This window comes from Vespa mandarinia, chromosome 11 (assembly GCF_050613455.1).
Source record: "Vespa mandarinia isolate Hongniang chromosome 11, ASM5061345v1, whole genome shotgun sequence".
In the NCBI taxonomy this organism is placed as follows: Eukaryota; Metazoa; Arthropoda; class Insecta; order Hymenoptera; family Vespidae; genus Vespa; species Vespa mandarinia.
In genome coordinates, this window is record NC_140820.1 from 4,675,001 (window position 1) to 4,700,406 (window position 25,406).

The window sequence follows — 25,406 nt, forward strand, 5'->3', positions numbered from 1 at the left end:
TCAACACAGGCGCCATGTTCTTTTAACTCGTACAATTAATAGTCTAAAAAATGTTGGCACGCACTAACAATATATATCGCCTCGAGGAATCATTGTCAAACGCGAGATTAAATTTAGAACGTGATTCTATTATACGCCATTTTAGAATCTAATTCATTTAAACGAGAATCTAATTTAAATTAATTAGATATTTTTTTTTTTTTATTTTTTTATTTTTTTTATTTTTTTTTTTAATATTTATTTTATGATATTTAATAGGACATAAGGATTATAATAATCCGATTTTATTCGTGTTTGTCGAAATTATTAAAAAAAAAAAAAAATAAGAAAAAAAGCTTATTATGTTTGAACATTATTATTAATATATAAAATAACAATGGCAAAAAGCACACACGCACACTCCTCGAGAGTACAGAAATAGTAAGTAAGAAGAACAATACCAAGGTGTAACTTAGCACGAGTAAGCTACACGGTGAAAGTATAAAAGCTCGAGGCAAGGCAAAGCTCAACGCAAAAGCCAGCCGGTTGTAATATAGTGGTAGTGGTAGAGAGAGTATGCGTTGAACACCCCAAAAATAGAACGGGAAAGACGTCGGACTCGAAAGTTCACATTTCATCGTTCTTCTCTCTTTTTTCTTCTTCCTTCTCTTGTTTTTCTTTTCTTTTCTTTTCTTGTTTTTATGTTCCTGTTTTTCTTCTTGCATTTTTTTTTTTAAGCAGATACTAATGAGAGAACAGTTTAATCGATTAATATTGTTTATAATCTTCCAACAATTCAATTTTGTTTTACCTTTTATTCCTTCGATACTCATTCTTTTGTTTCGTTCTATCAAAGATATAAATTTATTCACCATTATCGTGCAATTAAATTACCCGCTTAAAAGCCACGGCAAAATTTTATGACAGCCATTATGGCCGCCTTTGTAACCAAATAATATATAATGACTTTTATAACGAGTATGATAGCACTCGATATAATAAAATTTTTTCAAACAAATTAGACAATGAAAAAAAATAGGGAAAATAATATATAAGAAATTATTGCGTCTTATTGGTTAAAAAAACCAACCTTCTTATCCATTAAAAAAAAAAAAAAAACATTTAATGACTCGAATGCGATTATTATTTAACGCTATAGACGAATAATTGACAAGAAATTTGAATAATTTTCTATAAATCCGACGTTTCCTATCTGCATATTTTTTTAAAACTTCTTTTTCTTCTTTTTTTCTTTAGAGCATTCAACGTAATCATCATTACAGTCGTACATATATATTATATATCTCAAATCGATGATAAGCATGATTGTATACATCATATATATTTACAAACAAATAAAAAAAATAACAAAAAAGAAAAACACATAGCTTTTCTACCGTTCTCTTCGTTTACGCGTTGCAATATTATCGTCGGACACGCTCCGACGAACCGGATAAATGTCCTTTCGCAATTTCGATCTGTAAAACATTGAAATAACAAAAAAAAAAAAAAAAAAAAAAATAGACGTTAATAAAAATTGTCGACTATTTTCGACAGTTATAAAATCTATATGAGTGAATGGAAGAAAAATAATAATAATAATAATAATAAAAAAAATAGAAATACTATTGACATGAAATCACTTTCTAACGTTAACAATTTGTTCTTGAAATCTTCTTAGTTTCCAAAAGTTTAAATCAATTGTAATAACACCCAAGTTACGAAACAATACATCTTTTAGCTGAACTTCGTAACAAAAAGGTGATAGGTTAACCGGAAGTTTATTTTTCTACTTGTTACGGACAATGGTCTCTCTCTTTCTCTCTCTCTCTCTCTCTCTCCCTCTCTATCTCTCTATCTCTATCACTATCTCTATCTCTATCTCTATCTCTATCTCTCTCTATATATCTCTCTCTATCTATCTATCTATCAATCAATCTATCTTTTTTTAGCACACACGAATGATTCCCTGGCCACATTCCAACTTTCAATAGAGTTCCTTTTTCCTTTTGGTGACGAGCCAAAGTCTTCACCGACGAACAAGCGTGTTAGAAAAGATATATCCCGAATCGCCTTGGGCATTGATCTGCTTGCAATCGATTTTCTATTCCCTTGAAAGCTAATGCAATTTCTATCGGTTTATCATTGGCGACGTTTAAACACGAATAAACACAAATTATTTTAATCAAATTTATTATTTTAATCTTCTTAGGATTATCATAATGAGTTATGAAACCTCGGTGATATAGATAAATACGATTTTTCGATTAAAAATATTTAATCATTCTTATTGATAATTACAATTAAAAAAATGTTTATACAATATGAATATATCTAAAAAAAGAACAATCAAATTGTTTTAGGGCGGTGAAGATGGAGAGCATGCAGCTAGCAGTTCAGCGGAAGACAAATCTGCCGTAAGCAGTCCTTCGGAGAACGAAACTAGCAGTACACCATTGACATCCGCAGTAGAGGCTACAGAAGAATCAGGAGCAGCATCAGCAACGACAACGACGACAACGACGACGACAACGGCGTCGACAGCGGCGGCAGCGACGACACCAGAAACAGCAGCACCAACAACAGCAACGACGACACCACCAGCAACCAGCCCGGTAGCCGAGGAAAAGAAAGAGGAACCTACTCCCTCTGCCCCTACTCCCGTCCCTCTAGAGGATAAGAAAGAGGAGGTCGAAAAAGTCGAGGCAGAGAAAAAAGTAGTCGAGGTCAGTCCAGACGGTGGTCAGTCCTTAGCGGACTCAATAAAAGTCTCCGTCTTCCGAGTCCAGCCAGTCGATACGCCGTCTATCATTGAGAGGAAAACCAGTGAGGATCTCCCATCCCAACTCCCATCGAGCCCTCCACCAACTCCGATCGAACCGTCGCCCTTACAACAAGCTCAGCAGGCAGCGGCGACGGCTGTCACTGTTACGGCTTTAGCTAAGGCTTTAGAATTGCCTGTTGAACCTGTTGTAGATAAGGACGTTACGACTGAAGTTAATTCCACATTACCAACAATTTTACACCAAGACCCTCTAGAAGACGTTCCTGAATTGTCATTGTCCGCTCGCGTTTCTAACAATGATCCACTCGAACAATCATCTCCAATTCTCTCGAACCTTGAATCAACAACCATTGAAAAGATAATAATTCCTGTTGACGTAGATTCCGCTCTATTGCTTACAAAAGACGAACCTGTAGGTATCGTAAACAAGACTGATGAGACTGTTCCTATACTGACGGAACCCGATAAGACTAATTTTCACTCCAAACTCGAAACTGTTAAGACTGATTCAAAAATGTTGGAAAATGAAGCGACTAATGTCGAAGATATTTCTAAATGCACTTCCGATAATATTATTGAGGACATCAAAACGACTGAGAAATTAGAGACTAACGTAACAAAGGTAGAAACGACACAGGAAAATGTTGAAATTGTTAGCAAACCTGAAAAAGTACCAGATGAACAAGCGCCGGATGAACAAGCCAATAAATTCATCGAAGATGCCAAGGAGGTTATTATCGAGACACCATCGTGCAAGGAGGATATCATCAAGGAGGACAACAAGATAATCATTTTGGAAGATGTCGAGGATGATTCAAATCCGTCCAATGTGATTTCAAATCCTGAAGGAACATGTAACGAACACATTATTGTCGAAGCAAAACCAGCAGTAGTCATACCTTGTGAAGAAGTAGAAGAAGAAGTCGCTGAGATAATCGAAGAAATGGTAGCTGAGGTAAAAACTACAGACTCCGTTGAAGTAATCGAACCAAACGAAGAGAAAATCGAAGCAGAACCGATATTATCAGATACAACCTTGCCAGTCAAAGATCTTCTTGTAGAAGAAATGAACAAATTAAATGTCTCTTCTATCCCTGAAGATGTTGATGTGGAACTCGTTGATCAGTCTATAACGGAAAAGATAACTGTAGTCGAAAAACTTGCGGATGAAGAAAAAAATATAATCGAAATAGCTGAAGTCAATAGTTGTTCAGTCTCTTTACCGATATCAGAAACAAAAGAATTCTTAGATGAACTAATACCTGAACAACCACATCTGTTACCACCACCACCGCCACCGCCATCATCATTAACATCAACTACCATTACCGAAGTCGCTTCCAACGAGCAATTAAGTGAAGTACAAGCAAATGAATCTTTAAAGGACCTAACAAATGCCAATGAACTCTTCTTGAGTTCACAAAAAGACACAATAGTAACGACAAACGTTCCCACGGAAAGACAGAGTCCGTCCCATACTACTATTACGAGAATTACCACACCACCACCATCACCACCATCTTCCTCACCTACTCCTCCTCCTCCTCCTTCTTCCTCCATTTCTACCAAAGAGGAAGATACTTCTTGTCGACTTCAAAGTGAATCTTCTGAGTTCCCATTACCACCACCAAATGAACTTACAACAAAATCTCCTCCTTCCTCGCCTCGATGTAACGTTAGTCAAACGTCCAGTAACATAACAGAAATCGTCCAATCGTCAATCACAAGTCCAAGTCCAAGTCCAAGTAATCGATCCAGTACAAGTATCGTGTCTAGCACTACAACAGCCACAAACGATTGCTCGCAAACATTGTTGCACGACGACCAGACCGATCGAGATTTGAAGACGGAGTCGGTGTCTCAGAGCCTCAATTCGTACAATGATTCAGAAGTTGAGTTGAAGGAGAGGTTAGCCCAATCCCTGGCGGAGACGGAAAACCAGAAGGAAACCTTATCGTGTCGATCGTTGAACGACGATGTCTCAACTGCCTTCCAGGAGAACCACCAGGTGACTAACATGCGACACAACCTCCTGGCATGAATTCGGGCCAGCCAAATTACATTTTGGCAGTGCTCGCTCGTTACCAAGTATATCTCTCGTCGTTACGGTTCGCACCACCACAATCTCTTCTTGTCTCTTGTCGTATAGATATTCGATAAATATGTATATAAATATATATATTATTATATATATATATGCACATATATATCGATGACCATCATTACAGTTATTCCTTCAAATTTCTCCTTATCTTAATAAGTATAACTGTTATATCCAAAAATCTTTCTTACTCATTCCAAACCTTTTTCTACATATATATATATATATATATATATATATATATATATATATATATATATATAGATATATATATATATCTTTGTCTGTCTCCCCGCTCTTTCTCTCTTTCTCTCTTGTGGTCGAAATTGATATATCCCGCTGTGTTATAAAATCTTCCTTGACGATATATCTCTCATATCCAATATCTCAATCACATTTTCTCGACGAAGAGGACAAAATTATGATACCTGACGACTGCATCTCCAAAAAAAAGAGGGTTTTTCTTTGCACGTTTACGTATTTCGTCATCTCCAGAAAATTCTTACTTTCTTCATACTTACTCACTCACTCACTCACTTACTTAATTACTTACTCTGGTAATCTTTTGTTTCTAATAAAAAAGGTTTATCCATTTTGCTTTAGCCATAAATCCTTTCTTCTTGCGATGGATCGATCATATCCCAAAAACAATCCCTCTTATCCTTAAGTGTCTATGTCGAGGGTCTCGTCAAATGTTTATCCTTTATCCTACCAAAAACACAATCAATAAAATGAGAAATTACTTCTTTTATTCCCTTTGATAATCCCTGATTATCCACCCTGTTTTATATGGTCAAATCTCCAACAATAGCATCCTTCCCCCCTACACCATATTACCAAATTATTACCTAAAAAGAAACCCTTGCGTTGTTTGCCTCTTGGTTTTCTTGACACGGTATATTATTATTAACCTGGCTTTACATTTAAAATTCAAAATACGCTAAAAATAGTAGAGCCAATATTGTAGAGCTCGGTATTATTATCATGTGTATGTAAATACATTATATATATATATATATATATATATATATATATATAAATAGATCTATAGATAGACATATATATATATAGAAATCTTAAGCATAACAGCAAATCAGTTTCTTGTTAGAAACTTCATCATTTTTGCTAAATTTGTTATTATCACTAATATGTTATGACATATAGTTCGCTCGAATATTAGATAAGTTTTTTAAAATAGAGTGGAACTCATTGATAGACGTGATCTTATTTTATTCATTAATTCATTTAGATCAGTAGAAAACTGGCGCTTCGAAGGAGCGGCCTTCGTTAATGATAAAATGTATTTTTTTATTTTTATTTTTTTATTCTTTTTTTTTTTTTATTTTGTCTATTCTTTCTATCTCCCTTTTTTTGTTTATTTTTTTTTTTGTTCTTTTTTATTTATCATTTTTATTCGATAGATACGATCGTACATCCATCGGATTATATTATTCTTTTCGCGTAATTGCATCCATTGCGTTTCATTAGAAGCATCTTGTATATGCCGCATGCAGAGTTATTTTTTTCTCTCTCTCTCTCTCTCTCTCTCTCTTTTTTCTTATTATTATTCTCGGGATTTCTCAAACGAGGTTCACACATGTTCTTTGAGCTGCTCGAAGCATGGTGAACGATTCTGTCCTGTCATTTATATCTGCTTTATCAATTTCTTTGCGTTGAAACATTCAACAGGGAAAAGAAAATATCTAATCAAAATTATAGGATATTTATTATTGTTAATTTTACATTTATTTTTTCTTACTTCTTTTATCTTTTGTTTTCCTTTTTTCTTTTTTTTTTCTTTTTTCTTATTTTTTTTTCTTCTTTTTTTTTTTATTTTTTTAATTCGAAATGGTTCGACAGAATCGATTCACGTTCTTACGTTGATCGTATTAAAATAAATAAAATAAAAAAAAAAAAATAAATAAATAAAAAGCATGTTTGGTTTTTTGGGTCATAGACAGGAAACGCGCCTTTTTTCAAATCAGGAAAAGAATATTTTAATTGTGTCTGTCGGACATGATGTTTTACAGAGCACTCCGGAAATCGAGAACCCAGTAGTGGAAAAGACCACCGTGACTAATGAAGTTGGTACGACAGAAAGTAACGTTGAGGAAGCTCCAAAGGTGGCACCACCAGCCATCCCGATTGAAGTTCCAGCTTCGCCGCCATCTGCACCGGCCATTACCGAAGATGTTGCTTCGGTCACTAAGGTAAAACAATGATTTAGGGGGAACCATATGTTATGCTCTGTCGTCGTATTTCGACAGAAAGATAGAGAGAGAGAGAGTCTACTTGCTGTCTACATCGATGATAATCATGAGAGTATGATTATGGGAATAGGATGACTCATTACTTAAGTGGGTGTCACCATAGATATATAGATGGACTATCCACTGTCTGCTGACTCTAAAGAAGAAAATTCCTCCACTTCTGGATATGATTCTTCAGAACCTGTTTGTTTCTCATGTCCTGTTGAGTAAACACGATACTTGACTCTTCTTTATGATTTCGTAATCATAATTAAAAATGATGATCGCCTAATAATCCCGAATACTTGCATCTTAAAAATCTTATGACGATTATTGAGCGAGGGGCCATCTGATCATTATTAAGCTAATACATTGTTGCTTTCTTGTTCTTTTTTTTTTTTTTTCTTTTATATTTATTATTATTTTTTTTATTATTATTACTGTTATTATTATTATTATTATTATTATTATTATTATTATTATTATTATTATTATTATTAATACAAATTCATTGGTTCTATTACACATTGTAGGCCATCGAGGAAATCGACATTAGTGACAAAGCAGTTGCAGCAGCGGTTAACGAAGCCATTGAATGCAACACGAACGTAAGCTTTATCAACATGAATATGTAATAGTAATTGTCGAACGAATACTAATCGAATTTCTTTTTTTTTTCTTCTTTTTTCTTTCATTTCAGGAAATAATTGCCGACGCGCATCACCAAAACAACATGAACGAATAAACGCCATTAACCGAATTCTATCTTGGGAAGAAGAAAATTCTTTTCTCTCGTTAAAACCAAAAAAATATATTATATAGATATGTATATTTGGACCATTCCTGCAAACTAAACCAGAAAATAACGTTCTTTCGTTACGAGCAACAACACAAAAAAAAAAAGATAAAGCAAGAAATAAATAAATAAATAAACAAGATAAAGAAAATAAAAAAAGGGAAAGATGAAAGAAAGAAGGGAAGAAAGAAAGAAAGGAAGGAAGGACAGATAGGCAGAAAGAAAGAAAGGGAATGGCGATGTTACCGCGATATCGCGAAAATAAGAAGGAGAAGAAGAAAAGAGATGAGCATTATAGACTTTAAATAGTAGGCCTATTAATTATTATGATGAAAACAAAAGCCGGCAGGGTGATGAATAAAAAAAAAAAGAAAAAAAAAATATAAGATACAAAAGGAAGAATTCATCGCAAAAGAAGGGACTAAAATGATTGCATTATTTAAAGGAAGAAAGCGAGGGTCGCTAAAAAGGGTATATAATAAGGGAAAGAGTAAGTGAACGAAAACGATGATTTTGAAAAATAAATTAAAAGAAAACAAAAAAAAGAACACAACAACCACTACCACCACCACCACCACCACCACCCACCACCCCAAAAACCCATGTATACGCGTTTGTGCGCAGATTATGAGATTCTTCTTAAAAATAAGAGATTCCAAATAAAAATAAGAGGAAGACGAAATAGTAGTAACAACAAGAATAACAACAACAAGGAAAATATTAATAATTAAAATTAAAATCGCATCTATCTCGTTCAGCGCGTATCTCAGTCGCTCGTAACCGAAGGATCATTGAATTCATTTTTACCACGGGCCGAGCCCAGCCGCAGGTGGTTAATAATGATTGGCCTTCCTGTGTAGGAATTTAAACAAAAATAGTAACAACAACAACAACAATAAAAGAAATGGTTATTATCATTAAAGAATTATCGAGAAATAACAAAAAATAAAAAAAGAATAATGCGCATGTGAGCGAACGAAAATCAATCTTTCAAAGATCACCGTCAACTGTCATCGTCATCTATCAAGGTCTTCATTATCATCATATTCATATTCATCATCATAATCATCGTCGTCGTCGTCGCCGTCGTCGTCGTCGTCGTCGTCGTCGTTATCATTGTCATTGTCATTATTATCATTATCATTATCATTATCATTTACCATTATCGTCACTGTCGTCGTTATCGATAGACAAATATCTTTATCGTTTAGCGTATTTGTATCCGGTTGGTAATACTCAAAAATGGCTGGTGCCCTCCCGTGTAAACATTAACATTAACATTATTATATTTCTATGAGAGAAAACGAGTATGAGATCATGAATGGAAGGATGAATAGACGAGAAAAAGTAAGGAGACTGATAGAAAAAGAGAAAGACGAGAGGAGAGAGGCCCTAGGGGGTGTGCGTGTAAGATTAGAAAAAAAAAAGGGTCGAAAGTAAGAATTGTTTAGTAGTGTGTGCGTGTGTCGCGGAACGAAAGAATGCGCGAAAGAGATCGATGCTCTAATAATTAAAAAAAAAAAAAAATAAAAAATAAAAAAAAATAAAAAAAGAAAGGAAGAATTACAAATACAAGGAAGAAACGTGGAAAAAAAAATATAATAATAATAATAATAATAATAATAATAATAATAATGGTGTACGATTTTACTTTCATTATTAATTATACGACGACGAAGGAAAACAAAAAGACCGCTACAGGCTCTAATAAAACACTTGGCAAAAGAAATGAATAATAATAATAATAATAATAATATTAATAATAACAATAATAATAATAATAATAATAATAATAACTAAGAAGAGAAAAGATAGCAATGAGACAGAAAGAAAGGAGAAAAATGGTTTGGATGAGCCAAAAGTTGTCGAAGCGCAAATACGCAAAAACAAACCGCACGAGTGATTTAAACGAAAATAAAAATATATGAAAAGAAAAAAAAGGGGGGAAAAAAAGGAGGAAAAAAGAAAAAAGAAAAAAGCTCGTATCGCGAGAGAAAATAATTTCTCTTAAGAGGGAGGACAGTCGATGATATACATATATATATAAAAAGATCTTTTTTTATTTTATTATTATTTTATTTTATTTTGCTCGTGTTTCCTTTCACGGACCTCTTGATTTTTCTTTTCTTTTTTTTTCTTTTCTTTTCTTTTCTTTTCTTTTTAAATTTCGGTCTTTGGTTTTTCCTTTAAATATATTTGTACGATCAAGAATTGTTTTTTTTTGTTTGTTTTTTTTTTTTTGTTTTTTGTTTTTTTCTTCTTTTTTATGTTATATAACGAGGAACTATACACTTCTATTATATACATTTTTATGATGTTTGGATAAGCGCAGAATGAAAAACACACGACTACTCTTGTATTTTACGCATATATAAATGGAAGAAAAAAAAACAATGAAATATACAAAACTAAACACATTTATCAAGAGAACATTTTTACACGCACATAAGTACGATGATACTTTCGTACTTTACCATCCATCACCCTACAACCATTCACCATTCACCGCCGCCACCGCCACCGCCACCACAGCCACTACCGCCACCGCCACCGCCACCGCCACCGCCACTACCACCACCACTACCACCACCACTACCACTACCACTACCACTACCACTACCACTACCACTACCACTACCACATCACTACCACTACCATCACCACCACCATCATCATCACCATACCACTACGAATACACAAACTTTTAAGTAAGAAAAAAAAAACAAGAAACGTTATACAATAAAGTCGAAACACAGTGTAAGTGATATTTAATCTAGACGTATAGGAAAAAATACGTTCGTGTAATAAATACAAAAAAAAAAAAAAAAAACGAAAAAAAAAAGAAGAAAACGGAAGGGAAAAAAAAATTCGGTGTTTGTTCGATAAATGATATTTCTCTTTTTAAATGAGAAAAAGAATTTACGACATGAAGCCTATCTCTCGTAATTTTTATGATAATCATTAAAAGTATCGTCATCGCCTAATTACAATAAACAAGACACAAGCGTGCACAATTTTACCGCCCCGAGATATATTAGGATGGGAAAAAAAAACAAAAGAAGAAATAAAAAAGAAATGTGAAAAGGACAAGAAAAAAGAAAAGAAAAGAAAAGAATAAGAAGGAACGGTACCTTTTTCAAGTTTTTCATACAATATTTCTACGTTTATACGGATCTCCCAGAAGTAAAAGAAAAGAAAAGAAAGAAAGAAAAAAAAAAAAAAGAGTAATTTACATGCGAAAGCTTTTTTTATTAAGACAGTAGCGTGTAGACCATTTAAAGCTAATCGAACAAAAATAAAAGAAAAGATAAAAAGAAAGAAAAAGTGCATATACCATGTATATTATGCCTCTCGATCAGAATATTTCCAAGTGTTAGAAAAGTTGGTATTGATTTTTGAACAGTATAATTAATGAATAAGAAATAAAGAACGAGAGAAGTTTAGGGGAGGGGGGAAGGGGAAGGGGGGGGGTTGTAGGGAGAGAAAGACTAGGGGTAGTAGATGGAAGAAGCAAGAATAATATTAGAGATTGAAGAAGAGGTGGAATAGGAGCAGAAAAAGGAGGAAAACGAGGAGGAGAAGGAGAAAGAGTAGGAGAAGGAGGTGGCAAGAAGTTAAAATTAAAAGTTGTATAGTAAACCTTATTCGTATGGAATTTCATCAAAATAGTATTGTCCATAATGATATTTACAACGAAATTGAGCCGGTTTTCTCAACGGAACAAATTTCGGCAACGAGAGAGAGTATTAGCATTTTCATTTGAAATTCTTTAAACGTGACTAATAATCTGTGTCTCAGCGTAACAACAAAATGGATTGTTAAAATAGATTTGGGGCGTCTTCCGGCACATCGAGTCGACTCGTTAATGTAAGAGAGGAGAAAGATCTTTGCGTTTTTGAATACTATTAAAATAAAATTATATTAATATAACACTTTTTACACCGGAGACGCTTCAAAAACCACAAAACCTACAGTCTTCAGTATCTTCGATCAACAGTTATGATAGTAACTAAACTATTCTACATTTATCTATAATCTAATAAACTGTGAAACAAGTGTACGATTATGTATATTTAATCATAAATCCCTTTGAACGTCCTTTTTTTTATTTTTATTTTTTTTTTCTTTCTTTTGCGCTTTCTTTTTCTTTTTCCTTACATTTGTGAGCCACATAAAAACCTTCAAAAGAATTCTCTAAAATATATATGTATGTATATATATATTTTTTTTTTTCAAACGTAATAATTTTATTGTACAAAACGCGAGAGAATACATTATTGTATTATTGTTTCTATTGTAGTTATCAACGTATCTAATTCGTCCTTGTTCATTTCAACGTCAATGATACGTCGTGTTCCCTTTTCTTCAACAATAAAATCTAATTGAAGTAGAGGTTCTCGTAGCGATGCCATTTTACTCGTACCCATGACTAGCTGTAATTTATAACATTTCAATATACAATCTCTTTAATAATTAATTATATAAGAGATATAATAAAAGATTTTATTACTTTTAATCTCCAATCAAAGTCAACTAAAGTTTGTAATTTTTGTTTGGAGTGTTCCATTAATAAGGCATGCGTTAATTGTTCTTGTCTAACTTTTAGACAATTCAAAATATCTTTTTGAATTGATTCGGGAAGATCGTGATACTCTGGAGGCATCTAAAAAAAATGAATTAACTTCAATAAAATGAAGAAAAAAAGGCAAATAAAAACTTAAAATAATTATTTAACGTAAAACAAATGCCACAAGGGTATAATGATAATTCGATCTATAATAATTGCCAGTGATGATTTTATACCTTTTCTTCCATCAAATATAAACATGCTGGATTACGTAAAAGCATTATCATTAATTTATAAATATCTTCATATGCTTCTTTACTCCAATTCATACGATTCATGAACTTGTGATAAGACGGTCCTGGATGTCCACAAATTTCATCTATGCACGCATGTAATAACTGCAAGCAAAATATTTATATGAGAAATCAGTTCTACACATATTACATTTAATAAAATATATATTAAATTAATAAAAACTACTAACTTCTTTCAACACATCACCCTTATCTTCATCGATTAAGTTGGAATATAAAGACTGAATCATGTCCATCCTTAATCAATACTTTAGCATTTTGTAATATATTTGTGTCGTTTCATCTAAATCAATAAAAAAAAAAAAAAAAAGAAAAAAAAACAATAAGACAAGTATAATAATATACAATAATATTAAAAATACATTTGTTTTACAATATAATATAAATTATCAATGGATAATAATTAATATTACCTTATGTTACAGATGAATCGTATTATGTGATAAATGATATTTTTTATAAATGCGTTTAAATAAATGAATACAATCACTTTGTTTTAACATTTGTTTATCACATTTAACAGATTGTCAATTGTAATTAATTCCGTTCGAAGGTTATACATTCAGATATCGCAGGGAAGTCATTGAAACAAAAAATAATTTTATTAATGCCAGTTTGTAGCAGGCGCACCAACATATCTACCTGCGTGCCCACTGGCGGTAAAACTTTTATATTATATTGAACTATCTGAATTATCCAAGGAATAATTGTTAAATAAAATAAATTTCTTTTTCAAAATTGTATTTCAAATATCACGAGATATTACGAATATTGATTAACATAAACGATCGTACATTCTTTTTACGTAACAATTATAAAATATAATAAGAAAAACTTACGAAGTATAGGTTAAAAAGTAAAAAAGGAAAAAAAAAAGAAAAAAAAAGGACAAGAAAACTACATCGTTAATATAACGTATATATATATATTTTTTTTTTTACTTATGATAGTAATACACGTTAATTAATTTTCAAATTAATTACTGAAAAAATAAGAAAAAAGGAAATGAAATTTTTAACAAGCATAGATGGCGCAGGTATCTCATTCATCCTCCTTTTCTTATGATAGAAAGAGAACTCGATATGTTTCCCTTTTATTCGTTGTCTCCACTACATTGTCCGTTTAGTAAATCCATGCACTACTGTGTATAGTCATGCGACGTGAAAATGTTTATCATAGAATAAACAACGTTTTATGGCTATTTATCCGAGTTCCTCGAATTTATCACGAATTTTCTTTTACGGTAAGTTTTCAATGTAATATATCTCACATGGCTTTCTCCGGAAGAATTTTTTTATTCATTTAATTACACTTATAATACTTTGATGGATCATCGAAATAATATTTCTACTTTATGGCTTCGAATCGATTTATTTGTATATATATCGTTTCTCCAATTATACAGAAATTTATTGTAATAGTATATAATGAACTTTTGTCACTCGTTATATTCAATATTTATATATTTTATTATGCAAGTATTTTTTGCACATTAAATAGCGTTAAGATTATATAATTCTTCTATTATATTTGTCATTTGACCTCCTTTTTTATTATATCACTATCAAGTTTGTTGAAATATATAGTCAAAATGTAGGTCAACTGTTGTTTTTTTTCTTTTTTTTTTTTTTTTTTTTTTTTTACTCTGTTTCATTTCAAACATTTATTAATTACAACGTGAATTGAATACGAATTCAACATTCATTTTGTCATAAGCATATGTATGTTTATGACGAAAACAAATTTTTAAAATTTATTTTGACTATTTTATTATTTCAATTTTTTTTGCTATTCATAAATTTTGATTCAATTAATATTTTTTGTTGAACAAAAACATTGAAAATGTATTTAATTAAGAATATTTTCAATCCAATTATTATCTTTTATCATTTATCGATATTTCTAAACAATTTTTTTTAAAGAAATACTTACGAACCTTTATCAGGAGTTTTCATTAGTTCGATCTTTTTCTTTCGTATTAGTGCCAACGAAGAAATTGAAACCGTCGTACGTGACTTAGATCATGTAGTTTTTTCGAAAACGTTTTTCGTAATGTATTTCATAAAATCAATATCATAGTATGTGAGTATATCGATAATGAAATTGTTATGTGTACGATATTCGTAATATAAACATTTTTATAAATATATGAATATATATTTTTTATAAATATTACTATATTTTGATTAAATTATTTATATATTCTTATATTTATTTGTGTATGTGTATTTAAATATATATATATATATATATATATATATACATATATATATTATGTTGCATTTTTTTTTTCAGATAATAAAGAACCATCCAGTTATTTAATAAAAACGTGAAAGAGCATCAAACATTTATTAATAAAATATTTCAAGAAAACTTAGAAAGACAGTTGATCATAGTATAGTTCATTTGGTTTCATTTGTCATTATAATGGTTAAGTATTTTGAAGACAATACAACCTTTTACTTTAATTGGAAACAAGTTGTACAAGGATTTTGGGTCAAATATCCTAATCCCCATAGGTATTAAATATATTAAAAATAATTTTTGTTTTAACATGTAGCTATTTATTTATGGACTTTGTAGACAATATCACTTTTTTTTTTATTATGTTAACAGCTCGCATGTCTTGTCGGAAGATACTATATCTAGAGAAGTTAAGGATGGCAAGCTTTATTCTAAACGTCTCTTGACAAAAACAAACGGAGTACCAAAATGGGGTGAAATGTTAATTAAAAAGAAATCTGTTAAAATTGTAGAGGAAAGCATATTGGATCCTGAGGCAAGGACATTGACCACGTATTCAAGAAACTTCACCTATAACAAAGCAATGGTAGTAATTGCAAACAGGATACACTATATTACAGAGAAATCTTCGTCGCTCTTCAAATATCATATAACATAATCTTAACGTATTACTACTTAGAGCGTTATCGAGAAAGTTGTTTATCGAGTTTCCGATGAAAATCCTTCATGGACTACAGTACACAGATCAGCATGGATATGGAGTTGTGTGCTTGGATTTAGTAAAGCAATTGAAGCATTTGGCCAAGATAGATTAAGAAAGAACTATATTAAAATGTCATTAGGTTTCAATCATGTTCTTGGACGTATGTTTCCACAAACAGCACAATTAGCAACTTCTCATAGCAGTTGTCAGGTAAACGTATCAAATAGGAACACTGTCTGTAAATTTTCATACTTTTTAATTTTTAATATCAATTTATAGCCCGACGATTTAACAGCTAGTAAATCAATTCTGGCAGAAGGTTTACAACATTCTTTAAAAGACAAAGCAGAACAAGTAAAAGATGCTGCTAAAAAGGCCACAGATTTAGCGAAGCAAAAGACTGGTCAATTTATGTAATATATTGAGAAGAATCAGATTAATTAAATGTTACTAAACCATTAACTAATCAAATACTATGCCAAGTGGAGAAATTAAATGAAACTCAAAACAATAGTAAAGAAAAAAGAATAAGATCATTTAAACTTTGTTCTAATCCAATTAAAAAATTTAAGATATATTGAATCTAACATTTAATATTACGATTTCGCATATATATTTTTTCTTTAATATATAATATTTCTCTTTCGATATTATACATAAAAAAAAATTGATTAATTGTATATAATGGATACTTTTGTTTTATAAAACATAGTTAATTGTATTTCAAAAAACTACCATTCCTCTAACTGCCAGAGTCCAGAATCTACATACAGAATAGGAATATCCTGTTGTTACTCAATATTGAATCATTTAAAATTTACTACATATGTAATTTTAGTATAAAAAACACTCTTTTTAGGTACGATCAACGTACGTACATGACTTATACATTACCACTTGTCTAAAATAGAATGTGCGAGTTTAAGCATTATAAAAAATAAGTCATGTTTATCTTGGTGATCCTACTGAATTATATAAAATTATCAAGACTTTTATGGGTGCGAAGTAAAACTCGGTTTGATTTGTTGTTCATCTGACAAAAATCTAAATCTAAAAATAGCATAAAATATTAATCGAAATATTTTCTAGGATTATTTAAACGAAATTATTTTATTTAATGGCACTCTATGACTTAATAATATAATACATACATATACGCATATATTTATGTGAAATGCATTTTTATGTTCACTAATATATTTTATAATGTCGACTATAATTCTTTTCCTTTATGGAATTACAATTTTTCCTCAATTCTGAAAATAAGAAATACAATCATACTGTTGAAATATGAAGTTATAAAAACTGTATATATAAAAGATTTATATAAGTTGTGACTTGATACATTGTAAGCAGAATGCCGATAGAAAATAGATACTTGTATAAAATTAGTTATCAAAATATTACATAATAGAATTTGCGTCCTTATTGCTTTAAAGGGCATATATAATATATAATATATATATATTATATATATTATATATATTATATAATATATTATATATATTATATATATTATATAATATATATATATTATATATATATTATATAATATATATATATTATATATTATATATGTATATATATATATATCACAACTGTATTATATTACAAGAATATATTTACTGTTTGTAGGCTTAGTAATGTATCATATAAAATATTATAACATATAGGTAGTTATTAAAATATATGTTAAATACATGCAAGTTTTTTATTATTTTTATTACTTTCATACCAAAAGATAGAAGGATAGTAAATCACGTTAATTTACATTATTTCCTCAATAGTAAAATTCCAAAAATCCATGATACATAATGTGTTGTAATAAAAAATATAATTATTATTTCATTTAAATCAGAAAATATAACAAGTACATCCATATGTGTATATATACATATATAGTATATAGTTTTATAATGGAACATAATAAGAAAAAGAAATAAAAAAGAAATTGTTTCAATTTAATTTCAAATTATATACATATACATATATGCATGCATATATAGATAAACGAATATCAATCAAGTTCTTTGAGGTTATTAATCAACAATTTCTGATTAGAAAACAATATATTTAAAGAATTTTCTTAGAAGAAAGGTAGTAAATCTATCGAATTAATATTAGGAAAATGAAATATTCATTGATTCATTAAAAGGAAAATCAATGAATAATATTAACATGATTCATTGTCATTACGCTTATCAAAGACAGATATTTGTGAAATGAATATCGTATTGGAAATAACGACGAATGTTTTTTTATCAATCTTTCTTTTCTCTCTTTTTCTTTTTTTTTTTTTTTTTTTTGACTAATTTATTTCTTTTTTCATTTTTATCATTCCGCAAGCACTGAACCTGATTTTCTGGTTGACCTTGTCCTCACCAAATATGAATTCCCGATTAATGAAATAACATCCTTGAATCATTATATAGCGACTTATTTCGTTTCCTGACGAAGAAGAAATCAGTTTGATAAATGATGAATTTTCCCATGATATCAATTATAAAAAATGTGGTTTATTCTTTCCTTTCATTTTTTTACAATCTATTCTCAAATTCCAAGTGGAGTAGTGGGGAGAGAATGAATAATACATTTTATTTAATAAAAAAAAACAAAGAAAAGAAAAAAGATATTATATACATGGCATTGTTGTTGTTATTATTGTATGCGTTGACGCACAAAAAGAAATTCATCTCGCGAAATATGTGAAAGAGGGAAAATCCAACTCTTATTTATTAAAATGTGTGTTAGTATGAGAATTTCTTGGATAGGCATAATTATTTCCGAGTTGTCGTCGATCAGTCAGATCACAGTATAAAAGTGAAGACTTCAGATCGACTTCTTAACAGTCGATCGTCGACATTACTTGAGAAACATACGATCGTATAACCAAATTTTCGTATAAATTTATAATATATTTAAATTAACAGAATGTATCGTGTCATTATTTCTACAATTTTGAGTGAGTCAATAAAGAAAAAAAAAAAATAATATCTTTTATATTAAAAATATATAATAAAATATAAAAAATTTGAATAATCCGAATTTATCTCTGTCGAGTTTTAAATCAATCGATTTTATTGATATGCTATATTTTTTTTATTCGTCTTTTTCTCTATTTATCTTATATTTAATAATATAGAGTATTAATACAAAATTTTTTTGCTTTCTTTTTTTTTTTTTTATCACAGTTGCATTCGCAATAATATCAAACTCCATAGCCTTTCCTCAGGTAAGTTTACGAGTTTTATTTTAAATATTAGTCTATATAATATTTGTCTTTCGATTATTTCGACGAATCAGAGAGCACGAATGTTTCTTTCGCTGTATATATATATATATATATATATATATATATATATATATATATATATATATATATATATATATGTGTATATATACATATATACATATAACGTGTGAAATTTTAAGACGAGCAATCTGATTGGTCAAAGAAAAGTTTTTTGAAAGTTCATACTTGTATATATGCGTATATATGTATATGTATAATATTTTATAATATCATTTATTCTTTACCTTTATTATATACATTTTATTTTAGAATGACTTGAATCTCGACGATGTTTCTCGAGTAGATGGTTTTGTTTTCGATGGTCCTGCCGACAGACCATTGCCCTCGACTCAACGTTCAATGATTGATAACATGGCAGATCGTGTACCAACAACGCGAGCGACACCTGCACCTATTACTCCAGGATCCGAAGCTTATGAAAATTGCATTGCTAGATGTTTGGTAAATAAATTTAATTTAAATAATCTAATCTTTTTATCTTTTAGTTTTTTTATAAATATATATATATATATGTGTGTGTGTGTGTGTGTGTGTTAAAAAACAGATTTTTCTTGTTACTGATATGTTAATATGTATATATTAATATGCTAATGTATATGTTAATATGTAGTTTTTTATTTAGCATGTTCGGTAAAACCAAACTACGTAACATGATTAATCACTATTGATCTTTGCTAATGTATTAGAATATATGATTAGTAATAAGGATATATGTTTACTTACGTGCGTCATCAATATACCTAATTATATATTTATATATATATACATACATATATACATACATAATATATATTATGTGTATATGTATGTACATAATTCGTATTAAATACAGACATACACATATATACATATATGTATATACGTTTATGTTTCTTATATCATTAATGTTTCTCTAATTAAAAACAAAAATAATAAAAAAGAAATACTATTTACTATTTACTATTTACTATTTAGAAATATTATTAAAGAAATATATATATATATTTTTTTTTTTGGTGCAGGTTACTCCAGAATATAATCCTGTATGTGGAACAGACAACATTAGTTATGATAATCCAGGAAAATTAAACTGTGCAGTTAACTGTGGCAAAAGTAAATTCATACAACATCAGAGATTGAAGTTAATTAAAAAATAAAAAATATTATTTGATATAATATTAATTTTATTTTTTATGTTATTACAGAGATAACCCTGAATGCTTATGGACGTTGTAGTGCCGACGGGATCAGAGGTTAATGGGCTATTTCTGGAGATTGATAACACTGATTTATTACAAGATTGAAATGATCTATTGCGGAAGACTGTTTAGCAATATATATTTTATAATATTTTCTACTCTTTTCTTTTTATTAACACATCTTTAATAGGTTAATAATTATAAAAAAATTTAGCTGAATGTTTTCTCATATTTTTACTATACAAGATCATTTATAATAAGACTTCATCTTCGTCATATCGTAACTTAATTGTTATATTATATATGTATTGTATACTATCGTTATATCATTTTATAGAAATAAATTGCAAAATAACAAAGTACAAACTTTCGGTTGAATATCTTACAATATTTATTATTATTATTATTATTATTATTATTATTATTATTATTATTATTATTATTATTATTATTATTATTATTATTATTATTAATATTATTATTATTATTGTCAGTAAGGTTAATATAAAAAAACGAAAAATAGATAAAGAAATAATAAAAGAAAAGGTGCAGCAGTGATTTAAGATATTAGCCCATTATAATAAATCAATCGATCGAAGAATTGTTTCTATCAGCCCATCTGACCCTTCGAGCAATTTCAAAGTTTCCTCCATGAATACCATAAAGATGTCTAGCCAATATATCAGCCCTGTCTTCTTCCGCTCTTATAGCCATTCTTCTATATCTTCCAATTGCCAAGAGGCAAGAGGCTATCAAAACTATTTGAATGATCAACCAAAAGATGAGTAAACCTAAAACTAAACCGGCGTCTACGCAGAGTAGTCCATCAATGGAGTCTACAAAAAAAAAAATTTAAGCAATAAAAGGAATAATTAAAAAATGGATTAGAAAAAAAGATATAAATCGTTAAACGACGATTAAACTTACGTCCACCAGCAATTAGAATCGTATCGGGAGTAGTATTATCCCTGGACAGTAGAGGATCCGCAAAAATCACAGGACTCTGAACTATGATAGACAGTTGTAATGGTAGTTCATCTGGTGTTTTGTTCCTGAAAATTTCAGTTACCTCAGCAGCAATATAAGGCTCCGATGTTGACGCAACGACTGTCGACGTTCGTTTCCTTCTTCCATAAGAGACACGATTTCCTTCACAATGTGTCTTAAAAATGAAAGAAATAAAAATTATATATTCTTTTATTTAATACAATAATGATAAACGTCAACTTACCGGCTCGCATTTATCTAAACAAAATTTAACAATAACGTTGAACCTGACCAATTGACTTTCAGGAAATTTGAACGCAGTAAAAGTTGCAATGAGTGAACGATTATCAATTGGATCTTTGGATAACGCTGGAAAGGTTGTTGGATCCGTAGGGCATCCAATTTCGTTAAGTAGAAGATAAGACCAATGTCCTGTTGCACTACTAGCTACTAGATGTCCAGCCATGATATCATATGGACCTAAAATACTTGAAATTCTATTTAATTCCGTGCTTTAATTTTATTTCTATCATTTATCAAATTCGATCATACTTAATTGCTCTTTTGAAGAAAGAGACTGGGGGAAAAAAAATATCCGATACAAATGACTGATCAAATTTACGAAGATAAGATACTTAACCAACGACATACCATCAGCTGGTTTAATTTCAATTCTGAGAGTCAGCCTTTCTCCCAACTTCGTGACGACTGCATCCTGATGATTCTCGTTTAAAATTCTCATAGTTATCATTGGTACTTCCGATGATGCGTTCATTACGATTGTTGAAATTGGCGGTACTCCTGCGCTAAAGACGTTATTACGGATATGGAAAAAGTTAAATAGATAATATATTTTATAAGTCTCAAAACAGTGCTCACTTGGGATCAGCAAAATTTAAACTTGATTCCACTGATACATTTCTAGGCTGTGGAATATCATGTTCACCTATAGTACATCCAACTTTAACAGCTTGATCACCCAGTCTTTGAATAATAGGATTGAACTGTACGACTATGGTAGCCCATATCATCGTTCTTGTTCTATAAATTATTAAATATATCAATGGAATAATTGATGAAATGATTTTTAGACAACTCACCGATTTTCATTATCGATTGAAAATGCTGGCGTAAAGCCACATGGAATTTTAGACATATCCAATTCCTCGGTTTTTGGTAAAGGCAGTGTTAGTATTGTTACATTTCGACCAGTGCCTTGAATACCACAATCATTTCCATAACCATTGGCGTAGAGTCTACCTTCGAAGGGTTCCATCGTAATCAAAGTGACTGTTAACGTCGTGTCACTGCATCGTACCTTAACTGAATGACAATACCTTTTAATCTTGCAATTGAAACAAACGCTAAAGTATTTATTTAAAAGAAACTCACCGTCTAAACAAGGTTCTCTTTCTTTATAAATACTGTTAGGTGTGTTAACAAGTGAACTGGTACCAAGACTCAATGTATCTTCTGAATGTAATCGACAAATTGGTTTCTTGTTTGAAGTATATACAACTGTGTAACTTCTACAGATGAAACCATCTTCACCGAGATCGCATCTTCTCTCGCACTATTTAATATATTACTTTCGTTATAAACTAGTATTAATATATATAAATTTTAATTAAATATATACCGATACCTCTCGTTTGTCAACACCAGGTAATTCAAGATCTGAATATGGCAGAGTTACATTCGAAAATTCAGCATAGGAACAATAATCCATTTTCACTGAAACATAATATATGATTTAGATCATCGATATACAATATATTTACGATAATCTTTTTCTCCTTTTGTTAGATGATTAATATAGATGGTATAAATATATTATTATATATTTTTTAATAAAGTTTCTTACAGATTTTACTCACGTATATCATGACACTGATGTTGCAGGTACTCGTCTCTATACATGGAAGCCCTATAAGCCTGTGGCCTGATACTTCTTTCGACCATCGATAAGGCACATCTTCCCAATGTATTATTGATCGATAATGCCTTTGATGTACGAAATTGTGCTGATTTACAGGCACCACCTGAAAATGAAAATTCAAGTAATTTCATATTCCGATGAATTTAATTTTTTAAATGACAATGACAGAGAAGCGAATTTTTTTATTTGTTCTTATTTTTTTTTTTGCAGACTGACCTGATATCAAGGATATTGATCATGTAAATTTTAGTATACCTGCATCAATACACGTTTCATAGCATCGATTTCTCCGCATAGCTTGTGGCAACCAAACGGACGCAACATCGAGTAAAACAGCGCCCAATGTTCTTTCTACTTGCCAGAGTTTCTTTTTTTTACAAGTTTTAGGTACTGAAATATATATCAAATGAATATTCAACGAATATTTGTATATAAGAAAAATATTATTAATACCTTTTATACAAATTTCTTGATAAAATATAGAGTTTGACTCTGGAACAAACTCATCACCTTCAACTTCGACAGTATAACAGAGACTTCTATCGATGTCGATCACGAAGGCAGTGCAATTAATTCGTTTACATCTGAATCAGATTACAATTAAATATTAAATTATGTGAAAATTGATGAAAAACTGATATATTATACCTTTCGAAGCAAGGGATGACAATACCATGAGGATCTTCGCCACTAAACAAAGCAACTTTAGAAATAGTATACTCAGGTCTAGCTCCGTTAACTTTCTCCCAAGCAGTGTCTTGACAATTTTGGCATGATCCTAAAAAAAAAAAAGAAAAAAAAAGAAAAAAAAAAGAAAAAAAAGAAAAAAAAATTAAAAACGAAAAGAAAAGAACAAAGAAATTAAAATTGAAACAAGAGAAAAAAGAACACCCTCCGATTCTTTCAAATATAACAAACATTGCATCGAGAATATTTCAATGACGTAATATAAATGTGTTTGGAAAAATAAGAAAAGAGAAAAAAAGGAAAAAAAAAAAAAAGAAACCGTGATAAAACATAATGCAACAACACCTGTACAAATGATCGATGAGATGATGACGACGACGACAACGAGAAGAAAAAATACCAGCGAACGCGAACGTCCAGGCATCCTTTCAACAAAACTTTTTATCATAAACAATTGGAAAATCTATAAATTAATATTTATCAAACGATCTAACGCGTCCTTCCTTCCTTCTTAGGCACTATAACTTCGTCGTTACATAATTTCTTCTTCGCCGTAGTGTTAGTACGGCTGCTTTATCTATCTCGTAATACTTGTAATTAATTTTCTTCGATACCAAACATTTACACCGTCTTCTTCGATCGGCCGATTTTTTTTCATCCTCATGCCCGTCAATCGAAAATTCTCTTCTTCTTCTTTTACTTCTTTTCTTTTCTTTTTTTTCTTTTTTTTCTTTTTTTTTCTTTTATTTATTTATTATTTTTTTTATTTTTTTTTTATTTTTTTTTTATTTCTTTTATTTCTTTTTTGTTTTTTTTTAATATATACAAAAATAAAAAGAAAGAAAACACGTTCGTCGTCTGGCAACAAACGAATGACAATTCCGTTCTCGCGTTCGTACCACGACTGACTCTACTCACGGGATGTGGGCAAAACTATATATCGAGGTGCATTGTCGTAGAAAAAAAAAGAGGTGTTCCTGCGAAGACGAACAGGACGCGCTCGGTGGTCCACGAATGATCGCGATAGGCTTCTCCCTCTTTACCCCTCCTCTTCCTTCATCACCAGCAATCGCAATTAGTCACCCCTCTTTAATAATACGTATTACGTTTTTTTTTTTATACTGTGTCGTTGTATATATTATATATTATATATATTATATATTATATATATTATATATTATTTATATTATATATTATATATTATATATATTATATATATTATATATATTATATATTATATATATTATATATAAATGATATTTTATATACATATAATATATTTCTTTAAAATTGCATAACATTTGATCATAATTATAATCTAAATTAATCATTTATTAATTAATAATTTTATTTATTAATTATATTCATTACTTCTTTTTAAAATAAAAGAGACAGAATAATTCTTTGCCATATTCTCGATAAATGAAATTTTAATTTTATCAAAAAAAGATAATTTAAGTATTTTAAAATCAAATGACCTTCATTCGACTAAACATAGATAAATCTATTTTAATATGATATTTTAAAAATATTAGAGAAATATAAATAAACTATAATGGTCTTT

The 25,406-nt window shown here is 30.0% G+C and overlaps 5 protein-coding genes across 10 annotated transcripts in view; 3 read left to right on the forward strand and 2 right to left on the reverse strand.

The window, feature by feature from the left end:
• The window catches only part of LOC118441322 (uncharacterized), a 92,577-nt gene extending 84,064 nt beyond the window's left edge, over positions 1–8,513 (forward strand). For all 4 annotated transcript variants that reach the window (XM_035865546.2, XM_085660362.1, XM_085660361.1 and 1 more), the window contains 4 exons: positions 2,343–4,772; positions 6,896–7,075; positions 7,648–7,722; positions 7,815–8,513. In XM_035865546.2, the coding sequence (XP_035721439.2) occupies positions 2,343–4,772; positions 6,896–7,075; positions 7,648–7,722; positions 7,815–7,859 (2,730 nt within the window). In that variant the 3' untranslated portion in view covers positions 7,860–8,513. The remainder of the gene's footprint in view (positions 1–2,342; positions 4,773–6,895; positions 7,076–7,647; positions 7,723–7,814) is intronic.
• Positions 8,514–11,991: 3,478 nt separating this feature from the next.
• LOC118441319 (COMM domain-containing protein 8) lies at positions 11,992–13,412 on the reverse strand. The gene is made up of 5 exons (XM_035865543.2): positions 13,205–13,412; positions 12,962–13,074; positions 12,714–12,875; positions 12,421–12,573; positions 11,992–12,343 (listed from the first exon to the last, which is right to left on the reverse strand). Exons 2-5 carry the CDS (start codon positions 13,025–13,027, stop codon positions 12,185–12,187), a joined length of 540 nt encoding a protein of 179 aa, XP_035721436.1. The 5' UTR covers positions 13,028–13,074; positions 13,205–13,412; the 3' UTR covers positions 11,992–12,184.
• A 450-nt stretch (positions 13,413–13,862) lies between these two features.
• Positions 13,863–16,303, forward strand: prel (preli-like). Of its 2 annotated transcripts, none has more exons than XM_035865540.2 (5): positions 13,863–14,034; positions 15,087–15,310; positions 15,408–15,621; positions 15,715–15,948; positions 16,018–16,303. In XM_035865540.2, exons 2-5 carry the CDS (start codon positions 15,219–15,221, stop codon positions 16,153–16,155), a joined length of 678 nt encoding a protein of 225 aa, XP_035721433.1. In that variant the 5' UTR covers positions 13,863–14,034; positions 15,087–15,218; the 3' UTR covers positions 16,156–16,303. The 2 variants fall into 2 exon arrangements, with proteins under 2 accessions (XP_035721433.1, XP_085516286.1); XM_085660160.1 differs by lacking the exon at positions 13,863–14,034 and adding an exon at positions 14,783–14,873.
• A 2,237-nt stretch (positions 16,304–18,540) lies between these two features.
• Positions 18,541–20,595, forward strand: LOC118441320 (uncharacterized). The gene is made up of 5 exons (XM_035865544.2): positions 18,541–18,700; positions 18,930–18,970; positions 19,301–19,492; positions 20,053–20,143; positions 20,236–20,595. Exons 1-5 carry the CDS (start codon positions 18,670–18,672, stop codon positions 20,286–20,288), a joined length of 408 nt encoding a protein of 135 aa, XP_035721437.2. The 5' UTR covers positions 18,541–18,669; the 3' UTR covers positions 20,289–20,595.
• LOC118441314 (uncharacterized) lies at positions 20,596–24,723 on the reverse strand. 2 transcript variants are annotated; one of them, XR_004838072.2, is made up of 14 exons: positions 24,188–24,723; positions 23,804–23,933; positions 23,609–23,739; positions 23,411–23,545; positions 23,094–23,258; positions 22,862–22,950; positions 22,609–22,789; positions 22,317–22,539; positions 22,096–22,257; positions 21,868–22,022; positions 21,461–21,696; positions 21,299–21,391; positions 21,157–21,237; positions 20,923–21,065 (listed from the first exon to the last, which is right to left on the reverse strand). XR_004838072.2 is itself a non-coding variant. In XM_035865525.2 (13 exons), exons 1-13 carry the CDS (start codon positions 24,288–24,290, stop codon positions 20,815–20,817), a joined length of 2,196 nt encoding a protein of 731 aa, XP_035721418.1. In that variant the 5' UTR covers positions 24,291–24,723; the 3' UTR covers positions 20,596–20,814. The 2 variants fall into 2 exon arrangements, 1 of the variants encoding a protein (XP_035721418.1); XM_035865525.2 differs by having other exon boundaries at positions 20,596–21,065; positions 21,157–21,391.
• Positions 24,724–25,406: the final 683 nt, after the last annotated feature.